Here is a 27,744-nt window from a genome sequence, read left to right as displayed (position 1 = left end):
AGCGGCGAAGAAGAAGCGGCGGCGACCTCCGGCTTGACGACGGCGACGATGTTCCGGCGGTCGACAGCGACGGCGGAGGGGCGGACGAGGACGGCGACGCGACGACGACCACGACGGCGGCCTTCCCGAGCGACGGCGACGACCGGAGCGACGGCGGCGCACGGCTGGAGCGACGGCGGCGACGGCGACGATAAGCTACACGGTGCTAGAGCTCTACCGGCGACGAGAGGCGAAGGCGAGGGTGGCGACGGGTAGCGGAGACACCGGGGATCCTTTTAAAGGGGCAAGGAGGCGGCGGCGAAGGCCCACGGCGACCGGCGACGCGAAGGAAAGGTTAGGGTTTGGGAGAGAGAGACGAATCGGATTCGAGATCGAATCCTCCGCTTTCCAAACGATTTTAGCCGAAGTTCCAAAAGGGAAAAGGTAGAGGAGGTCCCGAAGATCATTTCCCCTCTATTGATTTCACCGGAAACGGAAAGGGGCGGCTGGATTTGGAAGGAGACGACGGCGGCGCGGCGCTAGGGTTTCGGGCGGCGGCGGCGCGAGGAAGACGACGAGTCTGACAGGTGGGCCCCACCTGTCAGCGGGCGGACGCGCGCGCGCGAGCGACGGCTGCGGCTGCGAACTGGGCCGGCTTGGGCCAGAGAGAGAGAGAGGGTTTTGGGCCGACTTTCGGCCCAAAGCCAAAAGAGACTTTTAAAAACCTTTTTCCATTTAAATTATTCATGAAATGCAATTCCATTTATTAAAAATACTTCCTTGGCTCAAATAAATCCCAGAAAAATCTAGGAATTATAGAATCAAGCAAAGTATTTAATGAAATTTTATCTGGCCCCATTTTACATTGGAATTTATTATTTAAAATTAGATCTTCTCTTCTAGGCTTTTAAAATCATTTCTAATAATTCCAATTAAACAACAATTTATATATTTAGGATTTTTAGGGTGTGACACTTGGGACCTTGCCTTCCCCCGTCAAGTCCTTCACGCCCTCCCCACAGGGCCTTCTGACCACTGCCCCCTCATCCTGTCCAACCCGCAATGCCCGCGCAGGCCGAGAAACTTTAAATTCGAGAATTTTTGGACAAGGATCCCAGGATTTAAAGACAAGGTCAAGGCTGCCTAGAGTCAGCCTTTGACACACACTGAGCCTATACATCGCTTAAATGAAAAGCTTAAACGTACCGCGGCCTGCCTTAGAGAATGGGCCAAAGGCATCTGCACCGAGGCCAAGCTTCAGCTTCATATGGCCCTTGACGTCATTCAAAGGCTGGATGTAGCCCAAGAGCACAGAGACCTCTCTATCCCAGAAACAAGGCTAAGAGCAACCCTCAAACGCAAGATCCTTGGCCTTGCCTCCATAGAGCGGGCAAGGAAAAAGCAGGCCTCCAGGGTAACCCACATCCGTGAAGGCGACGCAAACACAAAGTTCTTCCACCTTAAAGTGAATGCGCGAAGAAGAAAGAACACCATTCAACGGCTGAGGAAGGACAATGGTTAGGCGGTGACGCATGAGGAGAAGGAGGCAACAATTCATGACCAATTCGCAAGCATAATGGGGCAGCCGGAGCCAAGGCCAAATGAGTCAAATTGGGAAGCTCTCGACATTTCACCAATCGACCTAACCACTCTAGGGGAGCCCTTCTCAGAGCAAGAGGTGCATAGGGCCATCAAGGAAATGCCCACTGACAAAGCCTCGGGGCCAGACGGCTTCACAGGGATCTTCTTTAAAGTCTGCTGAGAAATCATCAAAGAGGACATTCTTCTGGTCTTCGATTCCATCTACAACCTCAGATGTGCACACCTGAATCTGCTCAACTCCACGAACGTCGTCCTAATACCTAAAAAAAAGAAGGGGCCGAGGGGGTCGCGGACTATAGGCCAATTAGCCTCATTCACAGTATCGCCAAGATCTTCTCCAAGATGCTTGCGGTGCGGCTAAGGTCATACATGCATACGATACGTTGATTTTGGTCAACCAAAGCGCCTTCATAAAAGGAATAAGCATTCATGACAACTTCCTTTTTGTGAGAAACATGGCCAGAAGACACCACCGCCTGAGGCGGGTAATGTTGCTCTTCAAACTAGACATAACTAAGGCCTTCGATTCAGTCCGCTAGGACTACCTTCTAGCCTTGCTACAGCAAAGGGGTTTCCCAACAAGATGGATAGATTGGCTGGGGGCTATTCTGTCAACTTCAACCTCTCAAGTACTCCTCAACGGCTCGCCAGGGCAGTGGATCAAGCATGGCAGAGGCCTTAGGCAAGGGGACCCCCTCTCACCACTGCTATTCATACTTGCAATTAACCCCCTGCAACGAATCCTCTCCAAGGCAGCAGAGCTCGGCACAATCTCAAAGTTGCGGGGGAGAACGACCCGACTAAGGATCTCGGTGTATGCGGACGACGCTGTCATCTTCATTAATCCCACCCGAGGCGATGTCACAGATTTTGTAGATATCCTACATCGCTTTGGCACTGCCACTGGACTCGTCACCAACCTTCAGAAATCCCAAGTGGCGGCCATCAGATGTGACGGCATTGAGTTGACAGAGGTTCTTGAGGGCGTCCCGGCGGCAAGGGCAAACTTCCCCATAAAGTACTTGGGCCTCCCCTTGGTACTGGGTAAACTATGGAAGGCGGATTTGCAGCCTGTCTTCGACATAATCTTAGGAAGGATAACAAATTAGACGGGGAAAAACATGGCAGCAGCTGGAAGAACCACGCTCGTCAAATCTGTGCTTACGGCCTAGCCTATCTATCTCTTGATTGCCTTGAAAACTACGAAGGAATCCCTCGAGTAGCTAGAAAACCAATGCCGTCGCTTTCTCTGGGCCGGCACGGGAGACATCACCGGAGGGAAATGTAAAGTCAACTGGATAAAGACGTGATTGCCAACCAGTTAGGGAGGCTTGGGAGTCCTAAATCTGGAGAAATTCACGAGGGCCTTGAGGCTGCGATGGCTATGGCACGAGTGGAAGGATCCAACCAAACCTTGGGTGGGACTAGAAACGCCCTGCGATGAAATTGAAAGGAATCTTTTCGCCGCCTCAACAAAGATAACAATTGGAGATCGGAACACGACGCGCTTCTGGGACTCCGCCTAGATTGAGGGGCAAAGACCCAAAGACCTCATGCCGCTGGTCTATGCGATCTCTAAAAACAGAGGAGATCTCTTCGAAATGGAAAGGAGGAGGACGCCCGGGTTCAGGACCTGGCCCTGGAATCGCACTCACCTATTACAGTAGACCTCGTCGAACAACTAGTTGCCCTGTGATAAGCGGTCCAGAATGTTCACTTAGGCATTGGAGAACCAGACCAGATTACCTAGAAATCCACAAGTAGCGGACGCTACACGGCCTCCTCGGCCTACCATGCGCAATGCCAAGGAACGCCGAGCACAAGCTTCAACTCCTTAATCTGGAAAGTTTGAGTGCCGGGGAAATGCAAATTTCACGCGTGGCTCATCATCCAAAATAGAGTCTGGACTTCAGATCGACTTGCGACCAGGGGTTGGCAAAACAACGGTTGTTGTCCTCCGTGCCGCTGTGAGGCTAAGACGGCGCTGCACCTCGTTGCCACTTGTAGATACACCAAAAGAATATGGGGCCTTGTTGCTGGATGGGTGGGCTATCAGCAGATAGAGTCGGCTCAATGGGAGGAGGCACAGTCAGTTCAACAATGGTGGGAGAACCTTGCAAACACGCCAAATGTTCCGAAAAAAGGGCTCCGATCACTCATCCTGCTAGTCGTATGGGAAATCTAGAATGAGAGAAATCGGCGAATCTTTGACCACAAAGAGATGGCAACGAGTTTCCTCCTGTCGAGAATCAAAGAAGAGGCTAGCCTTTGGGCTTTAGCAGGGGCTAAGCGGCTGCGCGAGTTAATCCCGCACTATGTATAGAGTATAGCTACAGTGTTCAACGTTTTCATTTGCCTCAAGGGGTTGTATTTTCTCCTGCTCTATTCAATGAAAAGGCACTCTAGTGCTGTTTTTCCGTTCAAAAAAAGATAGAGAAGATATCCTGTGCATCCAGCCTCCAGCTGGCTCTTGCATCAGCAAATTAGGCTCCCTTTGTTCGGGTTTAGATTTATTGGTTTCGATTTTTATGCCAATCTTTTCTTATATGTTTGAATGTTTTATAAGCGGGTGGTTTTGAAGTCTCAATTAAATGTAAGGAAAATTTGAACCATGCCACACAAATTTTGCAAAATTTGTGATATGCCACCCTGACCCACATGTCATTGACTCATGTGGGTCCTACATGTCATTGAGATACGGGTGTCATATCTCAAATTTTGTAAAATTAGGGTGGCATGGTTCCAACAAACCCTTAAATATAACGGTAGAGTCATATTTCCACTTCACATAAGTAAAAAAGAAACTTCTAGCTTCACAGTGTAAAAGTTAGTTTTGACTTTAAAAAAGCTACATGAAAGCTGCTTGTTTATTTAGAATTAAACTTTTCGGTTTATAGATCTTAAAAAAAGGCCGACCGCATTTTTTCTGAGGAAAAATCTATGAAGTACCTTTGTTGTTGGCTAAAAAAAGAACTATTTTTGAATTAAAAAAAACTATTCAGTCAACCTGGAAATTCCATCAAGAACTTTGATAGGCAGAACGCAGAGGTAATTCGGATGGACCAAAAAGTAGTAACATAGGCGTTTGATGAAACGAGATAGTATTAAGAGACAACACGAGGTTTGTCTGTGTGCATAGCACAACGGAAACCCTTATAAATACTCCATATTACTGCAAAGGTCGGTTTGTGCGGATAACATGTACTCCCTCCGTTCTAAAATATAGCAACCTGTGACTCATGTGGACTCAACCTAGGAGGGGATGTGCACCCCATATGTCCACATTGGTCACATGTTGCTATATTTTGAGACGGAGGGAGTAGTAATTAAGTACAGTACAAACTCTTTTCTGAAACTATTGACGATTAATTTTATATATTTTGGGACGGATAGAGTAGTAATTAAGTACAGTACAAACGCTTCTCTGAAACTGTCGACTGTTTCGATTGATTAATTTTGTGGCGTGCAGAGATTAGTGGCATGCCAAGATTCGATGCTCTCTGTCGTCGCTAACTAGTAGCTAGGCAGCGTTGCTCACAGACTTGCTAGTTGACATGCAAGTTGTTTGGAAAACTGCTCCCACGCAAATAAAATTACGAGAATTACTTGATCTGACAGATTACATCACCACCCATAGCATTTGTTTGCGTCATGGCATCGGCGTCACACAGTGTGAAGCTGCGAGTGGCCTTTGCTTACCGCCATGGATTAACGTTGGCAACTTGGCCCGCACAACCACAAGTTGATGATTATTTTTTAGGGGGTTTTGGATCCACCGGCAAAATTTTTTTCCCATTACATCGAACGTTTGAACACATATACGGAATATTAAATATTAAAAAAAATCAATTACACAGTTCGGTTTACGTGTAAATTGCGAGACGAATCTTTTAAGCCTAATTGCGCCATGATCTGACAATATGGTGCTACAGTAAACATTTGCTAATGATGAATTAATTAGGCTTAATAAATTCGTCTCGCAGTTTACACATGGATTATGTAATTTGTTTTATTATTAGTCTATATTTAATACTTCAAATGTATGTCCGTATATCTGATGTGACCCAGTAATTTTTTTTTTGCCTGTGCAACTAATCACAGCCTTAGTCCACAAATAACGCAACTACTCTGTTAGTAATTCCTCCGTTTCAGGTTATAAGTGTTTTGACTTTAGTTTGTTTCAAGTTTGACTAAGTTTATAGAGGAATATAGTAATATTTATATTACGAAATTAGTTATATCAAATTAATAATTAAATATATTTTATAATTAATTTATTTTGGGTTGAAAATATTACTATTTCTTTCTATAAACTTGGTTAAATTTGAAGCAGCTTGACTTTGACCAAAGTCAAAACATCTTATAACCTGAAACGGAGGGAGTACTATACTACCTCCCTTCCAATATAAGTGCGGTTATGGGTTTTTATGTCTAATGTTTAACCGTCCGTCTAATTTAAAAAAATTATGAAAACTTTTTTAAAAAAAGTTTGTTCTATCACTTAACAATAACAAAAATACTAATTATAATTTTCTTAAATAAGACGGACGGTTAAACGTTGGACAAGGAAACCCATAATTATACTTATATTCTGATGGAGATAGTAAATCTGAACCGTGTATAGATTTATACTATATTAATTTATTTTAGAACGAATGGATACTAGCTACCTCATCTATGTGCACGTGAAACCTGACAAATTACTCATTTGTAAGAACCGGAGCTATCTTCTTCACCGTCTATTCTCAATTTTTACTCCCTCGTTTTTTATACGTACACTTTCTGAACTGCTAAACACGGTGATTTTTTTTCAAAAATAAAGTATGATTTTAAAGTATGTACGGCGTAAGCAAATCTTGATCAGAGTCCAATTTGCTTTATTTCACTGGAATGCGCTAGTTTAACACTGAACTAACTAACAAACATAATAGATTTACCCAGGTTCAAAGGAAGGATAACAACCCTACTCATGCTTTCTCGATTGAGCTGTAGAAGTTTATACCGAGCCCAATGCTACCACTGTTGAAAGTGTATAAAATTGATTGAGCGAGAGAGATTGAGAGAGAGAATTTAAGACAAGAATGTAGGAAATGAATGAGCGGAATCTTTTATTGATCAATGCGGTACAATATATAGATGGGGAAGGGGTGGCAACCGGAGACGCGATGGTTGGGAACCATCGCGTCCGTTGCTAAGGAGCGTCTAGGGAAGAGGCGCGGTTGCCTTCGGTTGTGATCCATCCTTTTATATGGATGAGATCACCCTGTTGTTTCATAACACTCCCCCTTGATCGAATCCAGCTTTGATCATTGCTCTTTCATTGTTCCAGATATCTGTAAATTAAGATAATCTTAGAAATAATAATAGTTAAATACATCACGTAAAACTCCTCGAAAACCCAGTGGGAAAAATAAGGAGAGAATCGTGATATATATTATTAACTATTTTAGATCTATGAGTAAAGCTCATAGTATGATCCAAAATAGTATAATGTCTACAATTATCATTTAGTAAAAACCCCAGTGGGGAAAAGCCAAATGATAAGACATATAAGCTTATATTGATATTACCTCGTTAAAAAGTTTGGATGAGAAAACCTAAAGGGTAAAACTCATACAAAGGAAAATGAGTATAATATGACGAAAATAGGTTATTTTCCAGAGGAAGATACTCCCCTTGAATCCTGCAAATTTTTAAGTCGTCTCATACCAATTCCTTCGACACATTTAAAGAATGTGGAGTATGGTAGAGATTCTGTGAATAAATCAGCAAGATTATCATATGACTTAGTTTGCAAGATGTTTATCTCTCCATGTTGCTGAAGCTCATGAGGATAAAATAATTTGGGAGCAATATGCATAGTGATATTGCTCTTAATATAACCAGTTTCCATCTGAACAACACAAGCGCCATTATCTTCATAGATAATGGTAGGTGATTCCAATGAACCAATACCACAAGATGTTAATATGTGGTTAACCATTCTGCGAAGCCATACACATTCACGTGATGCCTCATATAATGCAATTATTTCAGAATGATTTGTGGAAGTGGCTACTAGAGTCTGTTTAGAAGACTTCCATGAAATAGCAGTTCCACCTTGTAAAAATACGAATCCTGTTTGTGATCTAGCGTTGTGGGGATCAGATAGATAGCCAGCATCAGTATACCCAATTAAAGTCGAATCCTGATTCATTTTAAAGAAAAGTCCAAGATCTCTTGTGCCATTAAGATATCGAAAGACATTCTTAACTCCAGTCCAATGGCGTTTGGTAGGAGCAGCGTTGTATCTTGCTAATAGTTTTACCGAGAAAGCAATATCTGGCCTCGTACTATTTGCAAGGTACATAAGTGCGCCAATAGCACTAAGATATGGAAAATCAGGTCCAAATACATCCTCACCATCTTCCTTTGGTCTAAATGGATCTTTCTCCACGTCTAGAGATTGAACCACCATAGGGGTTTTGGAAGGATATGACTTGTCCATATTAAATTTCTCCAAAATTTTCTGGGTATATGCACTTTGGTGCACAAGGATTCCAGAAGGTAAATGCTCAAGTTGTAGACCTAAGCAAAATTTGGTTTGACCCAAATCCTTCATCCCAAATTCCGTCTTTAAATGATGATGTGCTTCATTAATATCTTGTGTATTGCTAATGATGTTGAGATCATCGACATATACCGAGATAATACAAAATCTTGTGGGGGACTTTTTGATAAAGACGCACGGACAATCATCATTTTTAGTGTATCCCTTTAGTGAAAGGAATTCACTTAATCGGTTGTACCACATCCTGCCCAATTGTTTTAAACCATAAAGTGACTTCTGCAACTTAACACAATACATGTTACGATTTACCTTCTGATTCGGGATGTCGATTCCATTAGGAACCTTCATGTAAATATCATAATCAAGTGACCCATAAAGATATGCTGTCACTACGTCCATCAACTGCATAAATAGATGATTTTGTACTGCCAATGATATTAAATATCGGAAAGTTATACCACTCATAACTGGAGAGTAAGTTTCGTTGAAATCAACGCCAGGTTTTTGCGTAAAACCTTGTGCTACAAGCCTTGCTTTATATCTCACCACCTCGTTGTTTTCATTCCGTTTCTAGACAAAAACCCATTTGTATCCCACAGGAAAGATACCACGAGGAGTAGGCATTACAGCCGAGAATACATCTCTTTTGTAAAGCGAGGCTAATTCTGCGTCAATTGCGTCCTTCCATTTGTTCCAGTCAGAGCGCTTTTGGCACTCTTTTGTAGACTTAGGTTCTGGATCAACTTGGAGGCAATCAACAATTTGTTCGGAAAAATTAATGTCGACAATTGTAGCTCTTCTATCAAAAGATTCTCCAGTTTCAGAGTAGTTGATGGCAATTTCATAAACCCTTATAGACTCATCGTGATTTCCCGAAACAATGTGTCTATGGTCTTCCGAATTCCTAGTCTCAGCATTGTGCACCACTGAGCTAGGTTGCAGACTATCACGATCTGCTTGATATATAGTATCAATTTGGTGTGTACCAACTAAAGGTTGATTTGCATTTACCGTCTTTCTTTGCTTATTAGCAATTGTTTCTCGCTGAGTAGCCATACTTCTTCCTCTCTTTTTAGTGAGTGGAAGTTGAGTGATTTTATTTGGTACCTCCACTCTTTCTGGCGCATTCTGAGCGGGAATGAAAGATTTAGTCACACCTTTATAATTGGTAAATGCATCTGGCAGGTTATTTGCAAGTCTTTGCAAATGTATAATTTTCTGAACTTGAAGTTCAGTTTCAGTAGTACGTGGGTCTGAGGCGGGAATACCTTGGGCATCCCAATCAATTTCCTGGCATTCTTTCTGGTACTTGAAGTCTCCCCCTAATGCCGGGAAATGTTCCTCATCAAGGATAGAGTCAGCGAACTGGGCAGTAAATAGATCACCTGCTAAGGGTTCTAAATACTTTATGATCGACGGAGATTTGAATCCCACATAGATCCCCACTTTCCTATGTGGGCCCATAGCAGTACGCTGTGGTGGTGAGATCAGTATGTATACAGCACAACTGAACTTATGCAAATGGGAAATACTTGGAGGATTTCCACGTACTAACTGCATTGGGGAAGTTTCATGATATGCAGTTGGTCGTAGTTGGACAAGGTCAGCAGCGTGCAGAACTGCATGACCCCAACACGACGAAGGTAATTTGCAATTCATCAATAATGGTCGAGCAATAAGCTTAATTCTTTTGATCAATGATTAAGCCAAACCATTTTGTGTGTGGACATATGGAACATAGTGTTGAACCTGAATTCCCAATGCCACACAATAATCATCGAAAGCATGGGATGTAAATTCGGCAGCATTGTCCATACGGATTGATTGAATTCTATGTTCAGGGTAATTTGCCTTCAGCCTTATAATTTGAGACATTAATTTGGCAAAGGCATGGTTTCGTGTCGATAGAAGACACACATGAGACCATCTAGTAGATGCGTCAATCAAAACCATAAAGTACATGAACGGTCCAGATCTTGGCACAATAGGGCAACAGATATCTCCTTGAATGCGTTCAAAAAATTTAAGTGGTTCGGCTCTAATTTTGAGATAAGATGGTCTCAAAATCAGTTTCCCAGTAGCACATGCAGTGCATACGAAATCAGAGGATTTGGGAAATTTGTCAGTGATCAAATGATGACCAATAGAGTTGTCAATAATTTTTCTCATCATCCCGATACCGGGGTGCCCAAGTCGATCATGCCAAGTGTGGAATGCATCAACATTTTGAAAAATTACTTTGTACGTAACATGTGCAATGGGCTTAATGTATGTATAGTTCAATCCCGATGTGAGAGATGGAATTTTCTCGCAAATGCGTTTGCCATATCCGTTTTGTTTGGTTAAGAGAAGAAATTCTTCTCGATTATCCATATGGGTTTCAATGTGAAACCCATTTTGACGGATATCTCTATAACTTAGTAGGGTACGGGTTGAATCATGGTACAATAAAGCATCCTCGATTGTAATTTGTGTACCCATTGGGAGTGTAATAATTGCTCGTCCTGAGCCAACTATCACAGTATCGCGCCCAGCGATAGTCAAAACTTTGCCTTCTCTCTTTTTGAGAGTTTGAAAGTATTTGATCTCCCCAAGTATAGAGTTTGTGGTACCACTGTCCACAAGACATAATTCCTCTCCAATCGGAGCGATATCATTAGACATCTATAATGAAAGAAGAATTGCTTGATTAAGAATTCTTTATCCAATATAAACACATACATACAATAATTAAAACATCAAATACATAGTATGACGTTTACATATGTTAAAAGTACATACTCTAATGACTAGCAAGCCATACAACCTTACAATATAAGGGAGTTCGTACTTATCTACTTATTACAACCAATATTGTTTGGCAAACTTATAGGATATCAATATACTGTTTCAATGCAAGCACACTGAGATAAGAGCAGCTTCATCTCCAAGTGGGACGCACCGAGATCATTGCAAATCTCCAAGTGGGTCCGTTGAGCAGTATTCGATGAACATATCGTCTATCGCAGAGAGTGGAGCGACATCTTCTGGGAGAACATTGAGGTTGCTCTCTGGTTCAACAGGAGCCTGGTGAGAACTTGCAACCTCAGGGCGCTCTTCATGTGTAAGATTGAAGTGGGCTTCAAATCTTGGGTTCTCAGAAGACTTTTTGTCCTTGAGGGATTTTTGGTACAAGAGAACAAGATGTTTCGGGATGCGGCAGTCTTTAGCAAAATGAGTGTCAAATCCACACCTGTTGCAATGCTTGTTGCCATTGCTACGAGGTTGTGGTGCCTTACCCTTCCCTTTTCCTTTCTTTCGACCCTTGAATTTGCGCCTGTTGTTGTTGCGTTTGCGCTTTCCAGTCAGATTCTTAGGGTTATTCGAAGAATTTCCCTTGAATCCTTTCTTATTCTCAGCATTATTCTGTACATTGAAGTGCACCTCAGGCAGTGGAGCAGAGCCCGGTTGGTGCTGTTGGGCATTCTTTAAAGAAAGCTCATGGTGTCTTTCTGCCTGAGTCAATGTATGTATAAGCAGATAATGTTTTTGGAAATTGTTAGCAGAGAATGTTTCTGGAAATTGTTAGCGCGATACTGTTGAGTTAGTAACTTGTCCTCCGGAAACATAGTTGATAGAGTTTTCTCTATCTTCTCTGCCTCCGTTGGCTCTTGTTCGCAAAACTTCAACCTGGAACAATGTTATGAACAGCATGGTTGTATTCTGCCATAGTTTTAAAGTCCCGTAGGCGTAAATGAACCCACTCATAATTAGCCTCAGGCCAAATGAGTTCCTTTTGCTGATCATAACGCTCTTTTAGAGCTTTCCAAAGGTTGAGAGGGCTCGTCTCTAACATGTATTCATGTTTGAGATCCTTGTGAATGTAGAGTCTCAAAAGAAAAAGGCTGTATTGAGCTTCCTGGGCTCAATTTCTGGGTCCCCATCATTGGGTTTCTCAATTGTATTTAAAATCCCCCGAGAGGCAAAATTGATTTTGATATCAGAAGCCCAGATGGGATAGTTAGTCCTATCGAGGGCGAGTTCGTCGAACTCTTCTGTTGCCATGTCCCTACAATCATGGTTAACATTATCAATTTACAGAGGTAAATTAATAAAAACATGATATTAAGGTTGTAATCTCAATGCGAAATGTAAGACTTCATATTTTGTAATGTTTCGAAAAAAATGCAGGTAATAGACCTGACAATTTGAGTTAGAATTCGAAATTAGGTGGCACAATGTGGATAATCTCCAAGTAATTAAACAGTGGAGTAGATCTCTTAATAGTGGGCAAGTTATACTTGCTGCCTAAAACACGGTCTCTAGGCAAATATATTATGTTGAATACACCGCAACCAATGTTTAGGACTCCACTACCTTGTGCTCAACCAAAATTCAAATAATCTCATTTTTCAAAACTTATTCTTGGAAAATAACACATGTGGGTAATCATCGTGAGATATAGACCTCTGTGAGATGGGTGAGGTGCTCGCTGCCTAGGTTATGACCAGTGCGGCCAATTTGTAGGACTCCATCAGGTAATCATCTCAAAATGTAGACCACTTGATGATGGGCGAGATACTCGCTGCCTAAGGTATGGTCGATATGACCAAAGTATAGGACTCCATCGACATGTGATTAATTTCCAAGTCAAAGTGTGAAGTGGAACATGCATTAAATCCTCCAATAATTATGTTGTACATAATTAAGAGAATTTGCTAAATCAAAGTACAAAATTTATAGAATTTTGTAAATTAATAAAGCGAGAAAGTAGAGCGTGTCTTGAAATAATATGCAAAAGGCATGTTATTAAGACAACAGATAAATTTAGTGAAACAGGGTATTTAAATAAACACCTATGTTAATAAACACATAACATAAGTGGTCTACACACTACAAGAAAAAAAAATGCTTTGTAGAGACATTTTTCTAGTACTATAGAGACACTTTTCAAATGCCTTTACAATACTATAGAGGCATTTTAAAAAATGTCTAATAAGTGTCTTATGGTGAATTGTCTCTACAAACGAAGAGGCATTTTATAAAATGTCTATAAGGTGGTAGAGGCATTTTCTAGAGACATTAAATTGTACCACAACCATATGAAACCAATGTGAAAATGAGAATAAAATATTTTCTCTTATTTTTGCCAATCCTTGAACTCATGATCTCTTGAACAAATCATTCTTATCTTCAAGGCACTAACCAACTCAACCCCATGTCATTCATCGTATATGTTTATGCCTTAAGTTACTTATATTTAGCCATTTATTATACTTTTATTGTAAGAAGTGTCTCTACAGAGTTTAAAGTGTCTCAAGCAAATGACTTTACATGTTAGATACATTTTAAAGTGCCGAAAGAATGCCTCTACAAGATAAAATCTAATAAAATGTGCTGAAAATATTTTTAAAGTGTCTCTAGAGTAAAAATTTTCTAGACAATTTTGAAAGTGCCTCTATAAAGTGTCTCTACGCTATAAAACTCCTGATCTTAGAGGCAATTTGCAAAATGCCTCTACAAAAGTGTCTTTATATAATGTTTTTGTTGTAGTGACAGGACCATTACTGCCGCCACGGCCACCCCTCCGTCCGCCGGCGGTTGGCCGGCCGGATTAGGCCGACGGCTCCCAATCCTCGTCGGAGTCGGAAGCTGGCCGTGCCGGGACGCCATTCCCCGGCACCCCGTTAGGGAGTGTACGGCTAGGAGAGCCATGGGGAACGGCGATGAAGGTGTGGCGGAGGCCGGGACGGCGAGCGGCGGCTTCACCGGCGTGACGACGAGACGAGGACGGATTGAAGAAGGGCGGCTCCCCCGTGCGCGCAGCCAAGGTACCGGTCTGGCCAGACCCCAGTGGTGCGGGAGTGGGGGAACGGCGTTGGCGTCGGCTTGGTGTCGGTGGAGGTGGTGGAGGAGCGGTTGATGGTGGCGGCAGCGACTCCATCTCCGGGGGAAGATCGCATGGCTCGCCGGGCAGTGTCACCACTGCAGTCCATCCGTGGTAGGCGCAGTACTGCACCCCCTGCACAAGGATCCGGCGAGGTGCTTCGGCAACCGGAGGCGGAGGAGGAGGCGCGACAGGGACGGGCGGGGGAACCACAACCGGAGTTGCAGTCACACGGCGGCGAGGGTAGTGGCAGCGGCCACCAACCCTAGCCCTGCCTCTGCGGGATCCCGGGCGTGTGCTCCTCATCGGTTGGCGAATAAGATAGCGGAGCCGGCGTGCGTGCTGATGGCGAGGGAGGCCGAGAACGGCATCCATGATCCAATGAAAGGTAGGCATCGTGCCTTCTCTGTTGATTCTTCTGTTCGCTTTTCTGTTAGATCAAAAGCGATGTTTCTTTCTTCTTTCACTTCGCGATCTTCGCGAGAGCGAAAGTGCTGATAACGTGTTGAAAGTGTATAAAATTGATTGAGCGAGAGAGATTGAGAGAGAGAATTTAACACAAGAATGTAGGGAATGAATGAGCGGAATCCTTTATTGATCAATGCGGTACAATATATAGATGGGGAAGGGGTGGGAACCATCACGTCCATTGCCAAGGAGCGCCTATCCATCCTTTTATATGGATGAGATCACCCTGTTGTTTCGTAACAATCACAACATAGACATACATCATTGCCTGCAAGGTTAGAGGTGGCAATTTCCAGTTAAGGGTGGAGACCCGTCCCTACGGGGCCGGGGTAGGGTCTAATTATCCACTCATGAAGTAATCGGGGTAGGGCCATGTTCTTGAGTTGGGCTGCGGGTGAGTTTGCAGTTTCACTCACGGGTGAACCAAGGGGTCCGAAAATGCAAAATAAAAAAAAACAATTAATAACCCATTTCAAATGAAAGCCCACTAGGCCCAACTCATTGGAGCACTTATACATCACAAGTAACCATAGATCAACTCGGTCCCTGATCGTTCCCCACCCCCGTGCGTTTTCATGGGCTTCTCGCGATTTATGAGTCCTGACGCCGCCCTCTCACATCGCCCCTATCACTCCTGACACTCCAGCTAGCACATGACCGCTTCTCAGTTCGTCTCTTCTCGTCGCAGGAAGCATCTCCCAGTTCACCGCCATGAGCTCTACAATTGGAGTTCGTTCGACCTTCTCTCAAGTGTCTATCGCACCCTTGTGTTCCAGCTTGTCAGCTAGCCGGTAGATGCCTTCGATCTCCTCTCCCTCCATCCTAAAAGCGGCGGCCGGTGTTGGTGGATTGCCTCGTATTCTTAGTTTTGGTTGTCTTCCCCTACTGGGCCCCGGCCAGGAGTGAGAGCAACTTTGCCTCTAAGTTGGAGTTCAGGGTCAGGGGCAGGTCAGGAGCGTGTTCTGGCCCTACCCTCCCTAACTCGCCCCATAGCCACCCCTATGCACGGTTGCTACTGTCAGGCCCTCTGTTCGCAGGTCATTCCTTCCTGAGATGCTATGCAAACCCGACTCGAGCCTATCACTAAAGTGACCGTAACTTTCTCTAGACAGAACAGGTTGGTCGGAGAGAGATGGCTACGGAACGCATGATTCACCAAATTTAGACCATTCGATCAATATTGGTCATCAAGATTTTTCTTCCAGCCCTGAATGCGAGTAGAGAAATTAAAGAGCAGCTATCCAAAGAGTTCAGACCACACTGTCGTCCCTTCAGCTTCGGTAGTTAAACTACAACACCATCACTTTATTGTTCTTTCACCCTTCACTTACACGGCAATTACGTACTATCTCTGCCCGGCCTCTTCCATCCACAACGATTCTCATCTCCATGCCCATTTGGTCATTTGTGGAGCTAATGGGTGTACTAATTGTCTTAGCTTATTTTTCCATGATGGCATTCACAGTTCAGTACAAAGGAGGTGGAGAAGGTTCGTCTCTCATTTGCAATAGTCCATATTGTAGCATCTATATTTTTTAGTTGTATATTGCTGGTTTGGTTATGATTTTTATCATTATTTTTTTGCCATTTTTATGCAGAATTGCAGGAAGAGTCATTTTCGGTTTGTTGGCAGCCTTTGACTGTTGCAATGCAGAATTTGTTCTGATCTGCCCGTGCCTCTCATTGTTATGATTCATGTTAGATTATACTGAATTGTTCATTTTTGCACTATCTATCCTCACTCCTCAGTGCATACTGCATAGGTGACGAAGCTCAAAAAATTATCATTAGTTAGTCATGTTGTCCTCTGCGCTCACAGAATTATTTGTATCATTAATGTTAGTTTCTTCTCTCTTGGTTCTTTTAAAGTGCGTTGATTTGAAAACTTTGGTGAAATCGATCGAGGTAAGATCAGGGAATAAATTGCAGGAATTTTAATTATTATTATCTTTATGACTTTCCATTATAAATGTATGTTTTCTCTATTAGTCCCTCAATCCCATAATATAAGACGCGGTCAAAGTTGGCACGGTATCCAAAACTAATCTTTAGGTTTGTAGCAATAAAATTATAACCATACACTACTACGAAAACCATCTTTCGTGGCGGCCATTTTAGATTTTCGCTGGCGGAATTTGGAGCCGCCACAAAGAAAAGGCTAGGGAATATCAAGATCTTCGCTGGCGGTGGAGGGAGGAGGAGAGGGTAGATCTGGAGGGAGGAGGAGGAACGAGAGGATAAGGACTGGTAGGTGGATAAGAAGTGGTGGGTGCCGATTTTTAAATGGGCGGTGATATTTTTAAGAGCGTGATTTTTTTCAAGGGCGGTGCTATTTAGTACCTGCACAGCGAAAATCCGTTTTTCGCTGGCGGTAGGTTAAGAAGCCCGCTAGGAAAAAACGGGTTATTTTGCAAGCGGATTTCTTAAGCAACTGCCAACGAAAATGTATTTTCACTAGCGGTCCTAAACTCACCGCTAGCGAAAATGGATTTTCCCTAGCGGTCCTAAACCCTCTATCCCTCGTTAGAATTTCACAAGCGGATTTCTAATATGACCACCGGCAAAAAAAAAATAGGGTACCGCCATGAAAAATTGTTTTTTATAGTGATATGAAAGTAAATTTAAATCTCATTCTAATGATATAATTTTTAACAAATAAAATTTATTTTATATTATATATAAGTGTTGGTCAAATGTTTTAAAGTTTGAATCTCGAAATATATGCGCGCCTTATATTATGGGATGGAGGGAGTAGTGATTACATCAAAATAGGTTGTGTATCTCTTATGCTTAAGCAGACTCCTATTCAATAAAAAAAAAAAAGCAAAGTCCATTAATACATAGTTTATTTTGTTAAATAGGAGGTGAAGGAGAACACAATGATACAACTTAGCCAGCATTGTGTTCAAACCTACCATACTATTGGACAAAAGTATTGGAACAAGCTTAATATACTTCTAGTAGCAACTTAAGTTAGATCTTTCCATGTTAATTGAGTTGACCACAATTACAATAATCATTTGTTTCTATTCATGCACATCCATCCATGCTAATGACCTATTCTCATCCATAATCAAATTACTTACTATAAGTTTCCGTGCCAACTTACGATTATTTATCTAGTTTTCATTACAAAACAGTCTCCTAAAGAGATCCGCGATAAGACGACAGTCCGTGGAAATCAATTTTTCACGGGCGAGCAGTGACCAAGGACCCAATGTATTTTAAAACATGGATCTTATTTTATACTTCCTATGAAGTAAAAGGGGTGTTGAGTCTGTTGACAAAATTGTATTTTATTTTATGGTGGATGCCAGTTATGAACCGGTAGGGATCGACGTTTCTATATGGGTGTTGAAATTGAATCACTTTGTCATAAACTCAACTATGTTTTTCAGTTTGCACACACATGCCCTTTCAACAAAAGAAAAGATATAAGAAGAGAAGAAAAGAGAAGCAAACAACACGTCGATGATCGATCGGGGCAGCATACTCGGATCAACACGTCGATGATCGCAGCAGCAAGCAAATCCGTACAAAGCAAAAGAACAGAGGTAGTGCGCAAAGAGGTTGGTTTGGTCGACCTGGTCGGCAGAGTTGCGGAGGAGGAGGAAGTCCCTGTCCGCGGCGGCGAGGATGGTGGCAATGCCGCCGCCGCCGTCGTCGGTGGTGGTCGAGACCTCCGCCATCCGGTTGTGCGGGGAAGCGCTGTGACTGCGACTGCGAGTGCGAGCAAGCAGGGGGCGGAGGGAGTGGTGTGGAGTGGGGGATGAGGAGCGGAGGCGGAGGCGGAGGGAGTAGTGCGTTTGGTTGGGTCGGCGGAAGGAGAGGTGGCGCCGAACCGCCGCGGCAGCGAAGCCGTGGGTGTCGTCGTCGTCGCCGCCAGTTACGTGACCGGCCGAGAGCCGGCCGGCCAACTGCGCCTGCTTCGTCCTTAGCATGCCCGAGAATTTGGGAGATACTCCAAAGGCCTTTGGTGTTTTGGCTTGCATTATTGTCAAGCTCAAGCCCGTTTTATTATACGGCTCCTTGATTTCTTTAGAAAATCCGCACATGGCGATCGATCACCACACCTCCCACGCGCCAATCATGTGGGAACTGAACTGGGAAGGGCATCCTGCTGCACGCCTCAATGTCAACGGCATACGCAACTTTTATTTATGTGTAAAATTCAGAGGGACTACTAGTCTATACATTTGTCCATAAATTTTGGACATAGATTTTCATCCCTCGAGAGGATATCCACTCGTTATTTGTATGTCATCTAAATAGTTATTAAAATATAGAAAAAATAATAGGATAGATTAATATGTAATATATCACTCCATAAATATACAAGACCAAATTCAACTTCTACAAGTTGCAACAAAAAAAACAAATTAAACTGAAAATAGTTATCGTACATTCGCAGCTATATTTAACTGAAAATAGTTATTTTTATTATAACTTGTAGAAGTTGAATTTAAACTTGTATGTTCGTGGAGTAATATATTTCATATTAATCTATGTTGCCAATTTTTTTAAAATTTTTTGATGACTATTTAGGTGGCACGAAACGAGGGTATATCCCCTCTAGGGATGAAATCACTTTCCCATAAATTTTTATAAACTTGAAAGGAACTCTCTCTTTCCTTAATAAAATGCACATTTCTTTTTTTAATACAATCATAAAATGCATGATCATCCAGTACACAATTTTAATTTACAGAGCGCAACATATGCATCGTCGGTAGCTTGTCATGGGCGCGTGCAATTTCCTGGAAGATTATTTGGCTAAGGTTAAGGTCAAGTCTTCCTTTCTTTTATTTTGTTTGCTTCCACGATAAACGGCACCAGGAAGGCGGTATATTCTGCATTATATGCTCGCTTACAATTTCCTGAGTTTGTGGCTGTACAATTGCTCCTATGGAGCAAGTACCAAGCTATTCTACATTACCAAGATACTACTCCCTCCGTATTTTAACGTATGACGCCGTTGACTTTTTAACCAACGTTTGACCATTCGTCTTATTCAAATTTTTTTATACAAATATAAAAATACTTATATCATACTTAAAGAACATTCGATGATAAATCAAGTCACAATAAAATAAATGATAATTATATAATTTTGTTAATAAGACAAAAGGTCAAACGTTTATTAAAAAGTCAACGGCGTCATAAATTAAAATACGGATGGAGTACATGCATACATGTACGTGGGAGTATATTATTCAGTATATCTTATAGTACTGGTAACCACTACATCCATCCATTTAAACAGAACTTTTAGGATTACCCATATATATATTTATTCTTAAATGTTTTTTTTAACAGAGGGTGTATATATTCCATGACTCCAACAACGGGAGGCCCCTGCCACCTGCCTCAGAACAAGATCAATAATGATGTCGACTGTTGGCTCCAATCTATTGTCATGCCATTTAATCAACAACTAATATATAATACGATAATGATAGGCAACACTTTATTCGTTTTAAGGGAAAATTGGTTCTGTAGTATCGAAAATTTACGACTTCGCACTCAAAGGTTGCAGTTCACTTTAATAGTATTAAAAGTTACCCTCCATTTCTCTATTTAGCCTTCCATCCAAAAGTCTGTTAGCTTTCATGACTTCAAAGATGGTAAAATTACCATATTCCTATGAGAAATTTCTCATAGGAATTTGGTACTTCTACGGTCATTGAGAAAGGATCTTGATATCAAAACTGCTGTAACACTAAGCAGATCAAGATACTTAATTACTACTAATCTGAAATTATCCTCGCATATGGTTTTGCACACAATAATCCAAGCTCTGGTCACAACCAATGTTGATCACCACAAATACCAATCCATTGTAAGCAACGCCATATCTATTACTCACAACATGATTCACATCCCAACATTCAGGTACGCTTCAACCGTCAGAAGATAATATAATAACCAGTGAAAGAACAACTCTCTTAGGCCTTCGGGTTTGCCCTTAACGCCGATGGCTTGGAGTGCTCCAAATCCACTTGTGAGGAGATCATGCCAGTCGTCATCATCTCTAGTGAGCAAAGGTGCAAGATTGGTGAGCCCATATGGTAGTGATTGCAATTTAAGAACGAAATTTCTGAAATTTAGTCCCTCACTGGCAACCACATATCTCATCCGAAATTTTTCCTCTTTTTTTCAAAATTTTGTGAATTAGGTCAAAACTTATTCAGATTCATTAATTTTTTTTCAAAATTTCAAATTGTTTCGGACAAAAAAAAGTACCGAAATTTCAGAAATCTGTTTTTTTTAAAAAAAAAAAAAACCTACGCGTCAGTGTCGGTCATGATCCATACCCCTGATGAGCGATTTTGAAAGGTTGGTTGTGTTCTCTTTGCCCACTGATGGTGGATCTTCGAGGGGAAGTTGTGCTCTGCCTGCTTTGTCATGGATGCCTCATTCAGATACCCACCTTAGCTCTATCCTCTACAGCTTGCCATGGATCCATCATGTCCACTGCTATCAACATCACCTAAACTAGCATGGTGGCCCACGCAGATTGCGCAGCTAGCATTATTATATTTTTTCACACATAATAGTATATATGTTTTCTCAATGTATTATTCAAATATATTAAAATGACAATATAATTTTAAATTTTGTACTAACTTTACGAAACTACTAATGTTTAATATTCATACTGTATTTTATATACATGTTAGTTATTAATTATTTTTAATATCAAATTTTAGTTATTTCTAAATTATATGCCTATATGGACTCTAGACTCGTCTTTCAATATTTCTTATTTTTTAGTTCCGAATTTTCGTTATATGTAAATTGTATTTCTATATAGACTCTAGGTGCTTTTCTTCCAATATTATTTTTTTAATTCTGAATTTTTATTATTTCTAATTGTATTTCTATGTGGACTCCAAACTCATCTTTCAATATTATTTAATTTTTAATTTCGAATTTCAGTTACTTCTAAATTGTATTCCTATATTGACTTTAGACTCTTATTCCCATGTTTTTTAATTTTAAATTTTAGTTATTTATAAATTGTATTTTTATACGGACTCTAAACTCTACTTTAATTTTATTATATTTATTCCGAATTTTAGTTAGTTTTAAATTCCTATATGTACTCTATACTCTACCTCTATTATTCCTTATTTTTAATTCTGAATTTCTATTATTTATTAATTGTATTTCTATATAGACTCTAACTCTTCTTCTAATATTCTTTATTTTTAATTCCGATTTTCAGTTATTTACAAATTGTATTTCTATATGGACTCTAGTCTCCTCTTACAATGTTTCTTATTTTTTAATTCCGAATTTCAACTATTTCTAAATTGTATTTCTATATGGACTTTGTTTTCTTTTTCTCCGATTAATATAAGAATTTTTAGACCGTGAGAGCGAACGTGGAGGCTCCTTTTTCTATTTTTTTAATAAGTTAATATAGATAGATTTCTGACTGCTCTAAGATCTATTACTCACAACATGATTCAAGATACCCAATTACCAATCCGGATTCATACTTACATATGGTTTTGGTTTGCACATAATAATGAATAATCCAAAGCTCTGGTCTCAACTAATGTTCATCAACACAAATACCAATGTACCAGCAACCCAAATACCACTACTTTGTAAACAAAACCATATTTATTACTCACTACATAATTCTCTAATTTCACATCCAAACATCCAGGCACGCTTAAATCAGCAGTAGATAACCAGTGGAAGAACAACTCTCTTTTAGGCCTTCCTGCAAACGCCTCCCTCGCATGCTGGGTCAGCCTCAGCCTCAGCCTCGTCATCGCCCTTCTTCTCCTCCTCCTTCCCCAGCGCGCACTTGGGGTGCAGGTCGAAGTCACACTCCCTGCACCTGTACGACCACGAGCTGCCCATCTCGTCGCATCCATCACAGCCATACGTGGTGCAGCGAGTCAGCACGAGCTCATGCTCATCGTGCAGCTCGTGCTTCAGCTTCCCGGGCCACCCCTTCGCCATCTCGTCGATCTTCCTCTCCATCTCCAGGAGCCTCTCCTCCGTGAACGGGAACGCGTCGGCGCCGTGGGCCGTCAGCGGGGTCTTGGCGTCCCTGGCCACCGTCCTCCCGTCGGCGCCGATGGCGACGAGCGAAGGGATCCCGCGGACTCTGAAGGTCTTGCTCAGGTGCTGCTTCCTCTCGTCACCCAGGGGAAGAGCGAGCCATGGCATGCCAGAGAAGAACTCGTCGTAGGAGCTCTGGTCTCGATCGCTGGAGATGAAGATGATCTCGAAGTCGTTGTGCTTCTCCTTGATCTTGTTGTACTCGTCGACAAGTTTAGGCAGGAAGGCTCGGCATGGTCCGCACCATTTAGCTGAGAAGTAGAGGAGGACAGTCTTCCCAACAAGTTCTGATACAGGAACCTTCGCATTGAAATAGCAGATGTTAATCTTCATCAGGTACTAATCACAAATTTAGAGGTAAACAACATGTCCAACTGTAGGCAAAAACCACTGCAAGAATATCCCAAGCTGCCAGTATAAATTAACATATCCTTTTGGACTAGAATATTTCTTTGATGTAACATTATTTCATACCTATATTCACCACCATGACAAATTGCGCTCTATCAAAACATAGTTGGGAAAAGGGTGATAGAGTGTGCCTAATGACTTCAAGCAACAAAATTGGATGTTTTCATATTCATTTAAACTAAGCAATGAAGGACAGTTTATATTTACTCCAATGCTGTAACAAGCATAATTTGCTCGATTTACTTCATAAAGGTATTACCTTGCATACAATTTTCCAAGTGGAAAAAAGAGAGGATATTTTAGTCTATGTAACCAAGCTTAACTAACACATACCTTTGCTCCATCTTTTCCAAGCACAAAGTCCAAATCACCAATGACCAGAAGGGACTCCAAGGTCTGTAACTCTGCTTTAGCCTTTGCCTTCTCAGCAAGAATTTCCATCTTCTCTGCAGTGAAAGGAAACCCTTCCCATGCATCTTGACCATGCTCATCAATTATGTCAGCAACATTGTTGTTCAGTGTCTTCCCATCAGGACCAATCAGGACAAGTGTAGGCAGGCCTCTAAGCTCAAAATAACGAGCCAGCTTCTCACCCATCTTGTCTTCCTGAGGGATGGCAAGCCAAGGCATGCCTGCAAAACTCTCATTGGATAATTCCTCATCACTGTCCAAGGATACAGCTACAACTTCAAATTTCTCCCCTACTTCTTTGAGTTTCTCATAAAATTTAGCAAGCAATGAGGTAAATTGGACTACTGGGCCATAGCCATTCACCACAAAGCACAAACCAACGTACTTGCCCTCAAGGTCAGAGATGGGTACCTAGGAAGAATCAACAGTAGGAAAACTGCTAAGAATGTCTGTATCTGCAAAATCATGTAAAAGGACAATACAGAATTGCCATTACCTTATCTCCCTTGTTCGAAAGTAAGTAGTCGCGGGTGGGTGTACCAAGCACACTTTGAACAGTTTGATTATCCTTAGCTGCCTTTTCCTGTTCCTTCAATTCATTGATCCTCTCTGTTGTAAAAGGGTAAGCTTCTGTACCATGCACAGTCACAAGCTCAACTCCATCTTCCGTATAAACTTCACCAGATGTTGCATTAAGGATGACGAGGTGTGGAATGCCTCTCACCTTAAAGCGCTTATTGAGTTTGGCACGGCATTCGGAGTCCGAGAAAGGGAGTGCCAACCATGGCATCTTTGCAAAGTATGCATCGAATGCCTCTTGATCCTTATCCCCTGAAACAAAGACAACCTCGAAGTTCTTTCCCTGGGAGACTAGCTCATTGTATGCTTCAATAAGCTTAGGCGTGAAGCGCCTGCATGGTGGGCACCATGAGGCCGAGAAGTAGAGGGCAACGGTGCTTGCCTCGATGCTGCTGATCTTCACCTGCAGGACAATAAGGCCTTCAGGTAAGGTAACACATCTATCTATCTATCTATCTATCTATACCTATACTAACCGTTGATTAGATTAGTCATAAAATTTGAACCGTAGATCCATTATAATTGAACGTATTGAGATAATCTTTCTTTTAGTTTTGTAATTTTGTGGGCCCATCAATCCGTAGAGACGCAATTGTTTGGGACTTCCTGTTGATCTCATCTTATCACTACCGATACGATCATCACCAAATCAACAACAGATGGGATTTTGGCAATCACGCTTCAATCTGTCTCTACTTTAACATGAGGTAATCAACTTAATCAATTGTTGCTTAGTATTCTTAGTAGTGCATCCATGTTAAAAAACATTAACCACTATATTTTCCATCCAAGGCACGATTTGTGAGTAGCGATATCAAAAACAACTGTAGATAGAAAACTTTTGCGCTTCTTCATTTTGATTTATATATCAAAATTCATTGGTTTACCATTAGAAGCACTAGCTACCGTCTAATTCAGTAATTTATTTCCTTGCCGTACTTTGCATACTCTATAGATATGCACGATTAAGGCCATTAACCACCACATGCAAGATTTTCAATTATCTCTATCATTTAAATTTTCGCTTGTGTATTTTTTATAACACATTTGATAATAAGTGCTACAGTTGAAATTAACTATATATATATGTACGAATTCATCATTCATTACTTTTGGTTTCTTAAAGACTGATAATTTCAAAATTCATAATTAATAAATATGAATCTAAATCAATCTTATGCTCTTGATATATTTTTTCATTAATTCAATCCAAAATTTAAAATTAATAGTTAGCAAGTTATATGGACTCTTCATCCGATCTAAACCGCTATTTTTGTTTTTTTTTTAAAAAAAAACTAATGTGAACAAATTCAACAATTGGCTCTCTATATCAAGATAGATAGACCAAACATCAATTAGATTGAATATATTATGACAATACTACCTCCGTCCCAAAATAAGTGCAGCCGTGGAAATCCATGTCCAACATTTGACCGTCTGTCTTATTTGAAAAATTTATAAAATAAATAAAATAAATTAGTCATACGTAAAGTACTATTCATGTTTTAGCTTCTAATAACAATAAAGATACTAATCATAAAAAAATTCAAATAAGACGAATGATCAAACGTTGGAAATGAACAATGCAAAACTGTACTTATTTTGGGACGAAGGGAGTAGATCTTACATGGATTTTGTGTCAAATAAAACATACAAGTGAAAACTAATATCTTGACTCATTTTATTATTCTTTAATCTAATTCTGAATTTGAAATTATTAACTGCATGTTCTAATTGAATTGTGCAGTTTTTTCTTTGAAGAGCATATAAGCACATCTCTCTAATTGAGGCATCGGCTCTTTGTTTAATCCAAACAGTTGTAATTTAGAAAATAACCAATACGTTCAACATGTAGTTAAAGTTCAGTATTTATAATACCAATAGTAATAGCCCATGGAACGCACGGGTCAACGTCTAGTTGAACAAATTTGTCATGACCACTATTTAGGGAAGTCCATTTTACCCCTCCAACTCTTCACTTTGTATAAACTACACCCTCTAACTTTAAGCCGAGTATTTGACACCTCTAAACTTTCAGTATGTTCACTTTATCCCCTTGAGCAGTTTACAGCCAGTTTACACTTACGTGGTGCTGGTGTGACAGTCCATTCAGAAGATAAAAATACAAAGAAATTAGGGCCACAAATTCAGTGCCTAGCCACCTCTTCTTCTTCAGCTCTCCCCTTTCTAAAAAATGGCGAACATTATGGAAGGATCTAATATCAAATAATTAGGAGGGGTAAGACTTCTAACCTAGGTCGTCTAGCCCACCACCTTGTGGAGCTAGTCAGTAAGCCGGAGGACCCCTAGGTGTTTCTCATCTCTCCCCTTTCTCTTCTTCATCTTTCTCTCTCTTTCTATCCCTATGGTGTTTTCGCATAATTTGGCATATGTTATGATCTCACAGATATATTTTTTATGTGCTTAGTGGAATCGACCTATGCCACTTCCTTAACTTTGTGTGTTTGTAATGAACTCAACAGTATTTTTTTTACACCAAATCTTTTCCAACAAAAGAGAGAGAAGAGAAGAACGACTTTTCCCTTTTATTTGACTACTGTTTGTGGCAAGAAAATACTAGACCAAGTACTGGAATAGTACTATGCACTACACCAGTACACCCCCAATTCATATTGCAAGGTGTTCTATTGATCATTAGAAAAATAATTAACATTTACGCCACCTAATAAATACATAATCGAAGACAAATTTTAGGGTGTATTTAAGAAATAATTTGTATTGTAGATGTTGGTCGTGGTGGAAGTTGGAGAAGTTTAACTTAGGACAAAGTAAAACACCTTTTAGTAGTCCCTCCATCTCAATTTAAAATTCAACCCTTTAAATATTTTTTGACCAATAAATATTTTAGTTTATTATTTGATGAAAATAGTATCATTGGGTTGCTATTTAAATTTATTTTTATATGATGGTGATTTTTTTCTACAAATATAATAGTATACAAGAAATTTAACGTCAAAAATCAGTTTTGAAGATTGTGCCAAGTTTAACTGTGCCTTAGTGAGCACGACGGAGACGGATGGGTACGATGAGTATGAAATGGAGGGAGAAAAACAAACAGTAAAGGGTTCAGCTGCCAGCTAGTACTCGAGTAGTAGTAAAAAAGCAAGTCAGAAATCACTGGTATCACCGAACTGTAAACTTTAATAAACGCAAGTTGAAATTTGTTCACCGCAACGATGTACTAGTCCTATGTCGAAGACCGACCGCGGGACTAAAAGTAATTAATTACCTTCTCATGGCTCATCTCAATTGCGCAGCACCGCACCGCAGCTCGCGTTGCTGGCAACTAGGTGCAGAGACGATCGGGGTCAAGAGAGAAAAACAAAACGCACAATCGCAGCAGGAACTAGCTAGCAAATCCGTAGACCGTAGGACCAAAAACAGAGAGGGATAGAGAGAGAGAGAGAGGGTGCAGGGGGCAAACAAAACCTGGTCGGCGGAGTTGCGGAGGAGGAAGTCCCTGCCGTCGGCGGCGAGGACGGTGGCGATGCCAGCGGCGTCCGCCATCCGGGAGCGTATAGTGTAGGACTAGTACTAGTAGTAGCGAGGGAGTGGACAAGTGGTGGCCGGTCTGGTGGAGTGGAGTGGAAGGATCGGGGATCATGAGATGGGGTTTATTTATAGCCGCCGGCCGGCCGCTGGTGCGCGGAAGCGACGATGGGTTTGGGTGTCGTCGCTGTTTTTACTGCTTCTGGTTGGGCCATGTTTACATCCCACCCAAAATTTTTTTATCTGTCACATCGAACATTTAACATATGTATAAAGTATTAAATAT

At 41.2% G+C, this 27,744-nt stretch overlaps 2 protein-coding genes across 5 annotated transcripts; both read right to left on the bottom strand.

The window, feature by feature from the left end:
• Positions 1-17,830: 17,830 nt before the first annotated feature.
• Positions 17,831-18,582, bottom strand: LOC127766280 (uncharacterized). The gene has a single exon (XM_052291369.1). It carries the CDS (start codon positions 18,518-18,520, stop codon positions 17,831-17,833), a length of 690 nt encoding a protein of 229 aa, XP_052147329.1. The 5' UTR covers positions 18,521-18,582.
• Positions 18,583-21,933: 3,351 nt separating this feature from the next.
• On the bottom strand, positions 21,934-27,573 carry LOC127765608 (probable nucleoredoxin 1-1). Of its 4 annotated transcripts, none has more exons than XM_052290549.1 (5): positions 27,399-27,573; positions 27,199-27,255; positions 23,866-24,351; positions 23,292-23,780; positions 21,934-22,847 (listed from the first exon to the last, which is right to left on the bottom strand). In XM_052290549.1, the coding sequence occupies exons 1-5, from the start codon at positions 27,474-27,476 to the stop codon at positions 22,191-22,193; spliced, it is 1,767 nt and encodes a 588-aa protein (XP_052146509.1). In that variant the 5' UTR covers positions 27,477-27,573; the 3' UTR covers positions 21,934-22,190. The 4 variants fall into 4 exon arrangements, with proteins under 4 accessions (XP_052146509.1, XP_052146508.1, XP_052146507.1 ...); XM_052290548.1 differs by lacking the exon at positions 27,199-27,255 and adding an exon at positions 25,333-25,389; XM_052290547.1 differs by lacking the exon at positions 27,199-27,255 and adding an exon at positions 25,333-25,385 and having other exon boundaries at positions 27,399-27,553.
• Positions 27,574-27,744: the final 171 nt, after the last annotated feature.

This window comes from Oryza glaberrima, chromosome 3 (genome assembly GCF_000147395.1).
Source record: "Oryza glaberrima chromosome 3, OglaRS2, whole genome shotgun sequence".
NCBI classification, from domain to species: domain Eukaryota; kingdom Viridiplantae; phylum Streptophyta; class Magnoliopsida; order Poales; family Poaceae; genus Oryza; species Oryza glaberrima.
Note: the sequence above shows the minus strand (reverse complement) of the source record. Positions and strands in the feature narration are given on the sequence as shown.

Bases quoted from the DNA above. Each gene is read 5' to 3' on its own strand.
- LOC127766280 (XM_052291369.1), bottom strand. From the start codon at position 18,520: ATGTGCGGATTTTCTAAAGAAATCAAGGAGCCGTATAATAAAACGGGC.
- LOC127765608 (XM_052290549.1), bottom strand. From the start codon at position 27,476: ATGGCGGACGCCGCTGGCATCGCCACCGTCCTCGCCGCCGACGGCAGG. The intron at 23,781-23,865 runs GTAATGGCAATT...GATTCTTCCTAG, and splicing joins TTTCGAACAAGGGAGATAAG to GTACCCATCTCTGACCTTGA. The intron at 22,848-23,291 runs GTATGTGTTAGT...TTCAATGCGAAG, and splicing joins TTGGAAAAGATGGAGCAAAG to GTTCCTGTATCAGAACTTGT.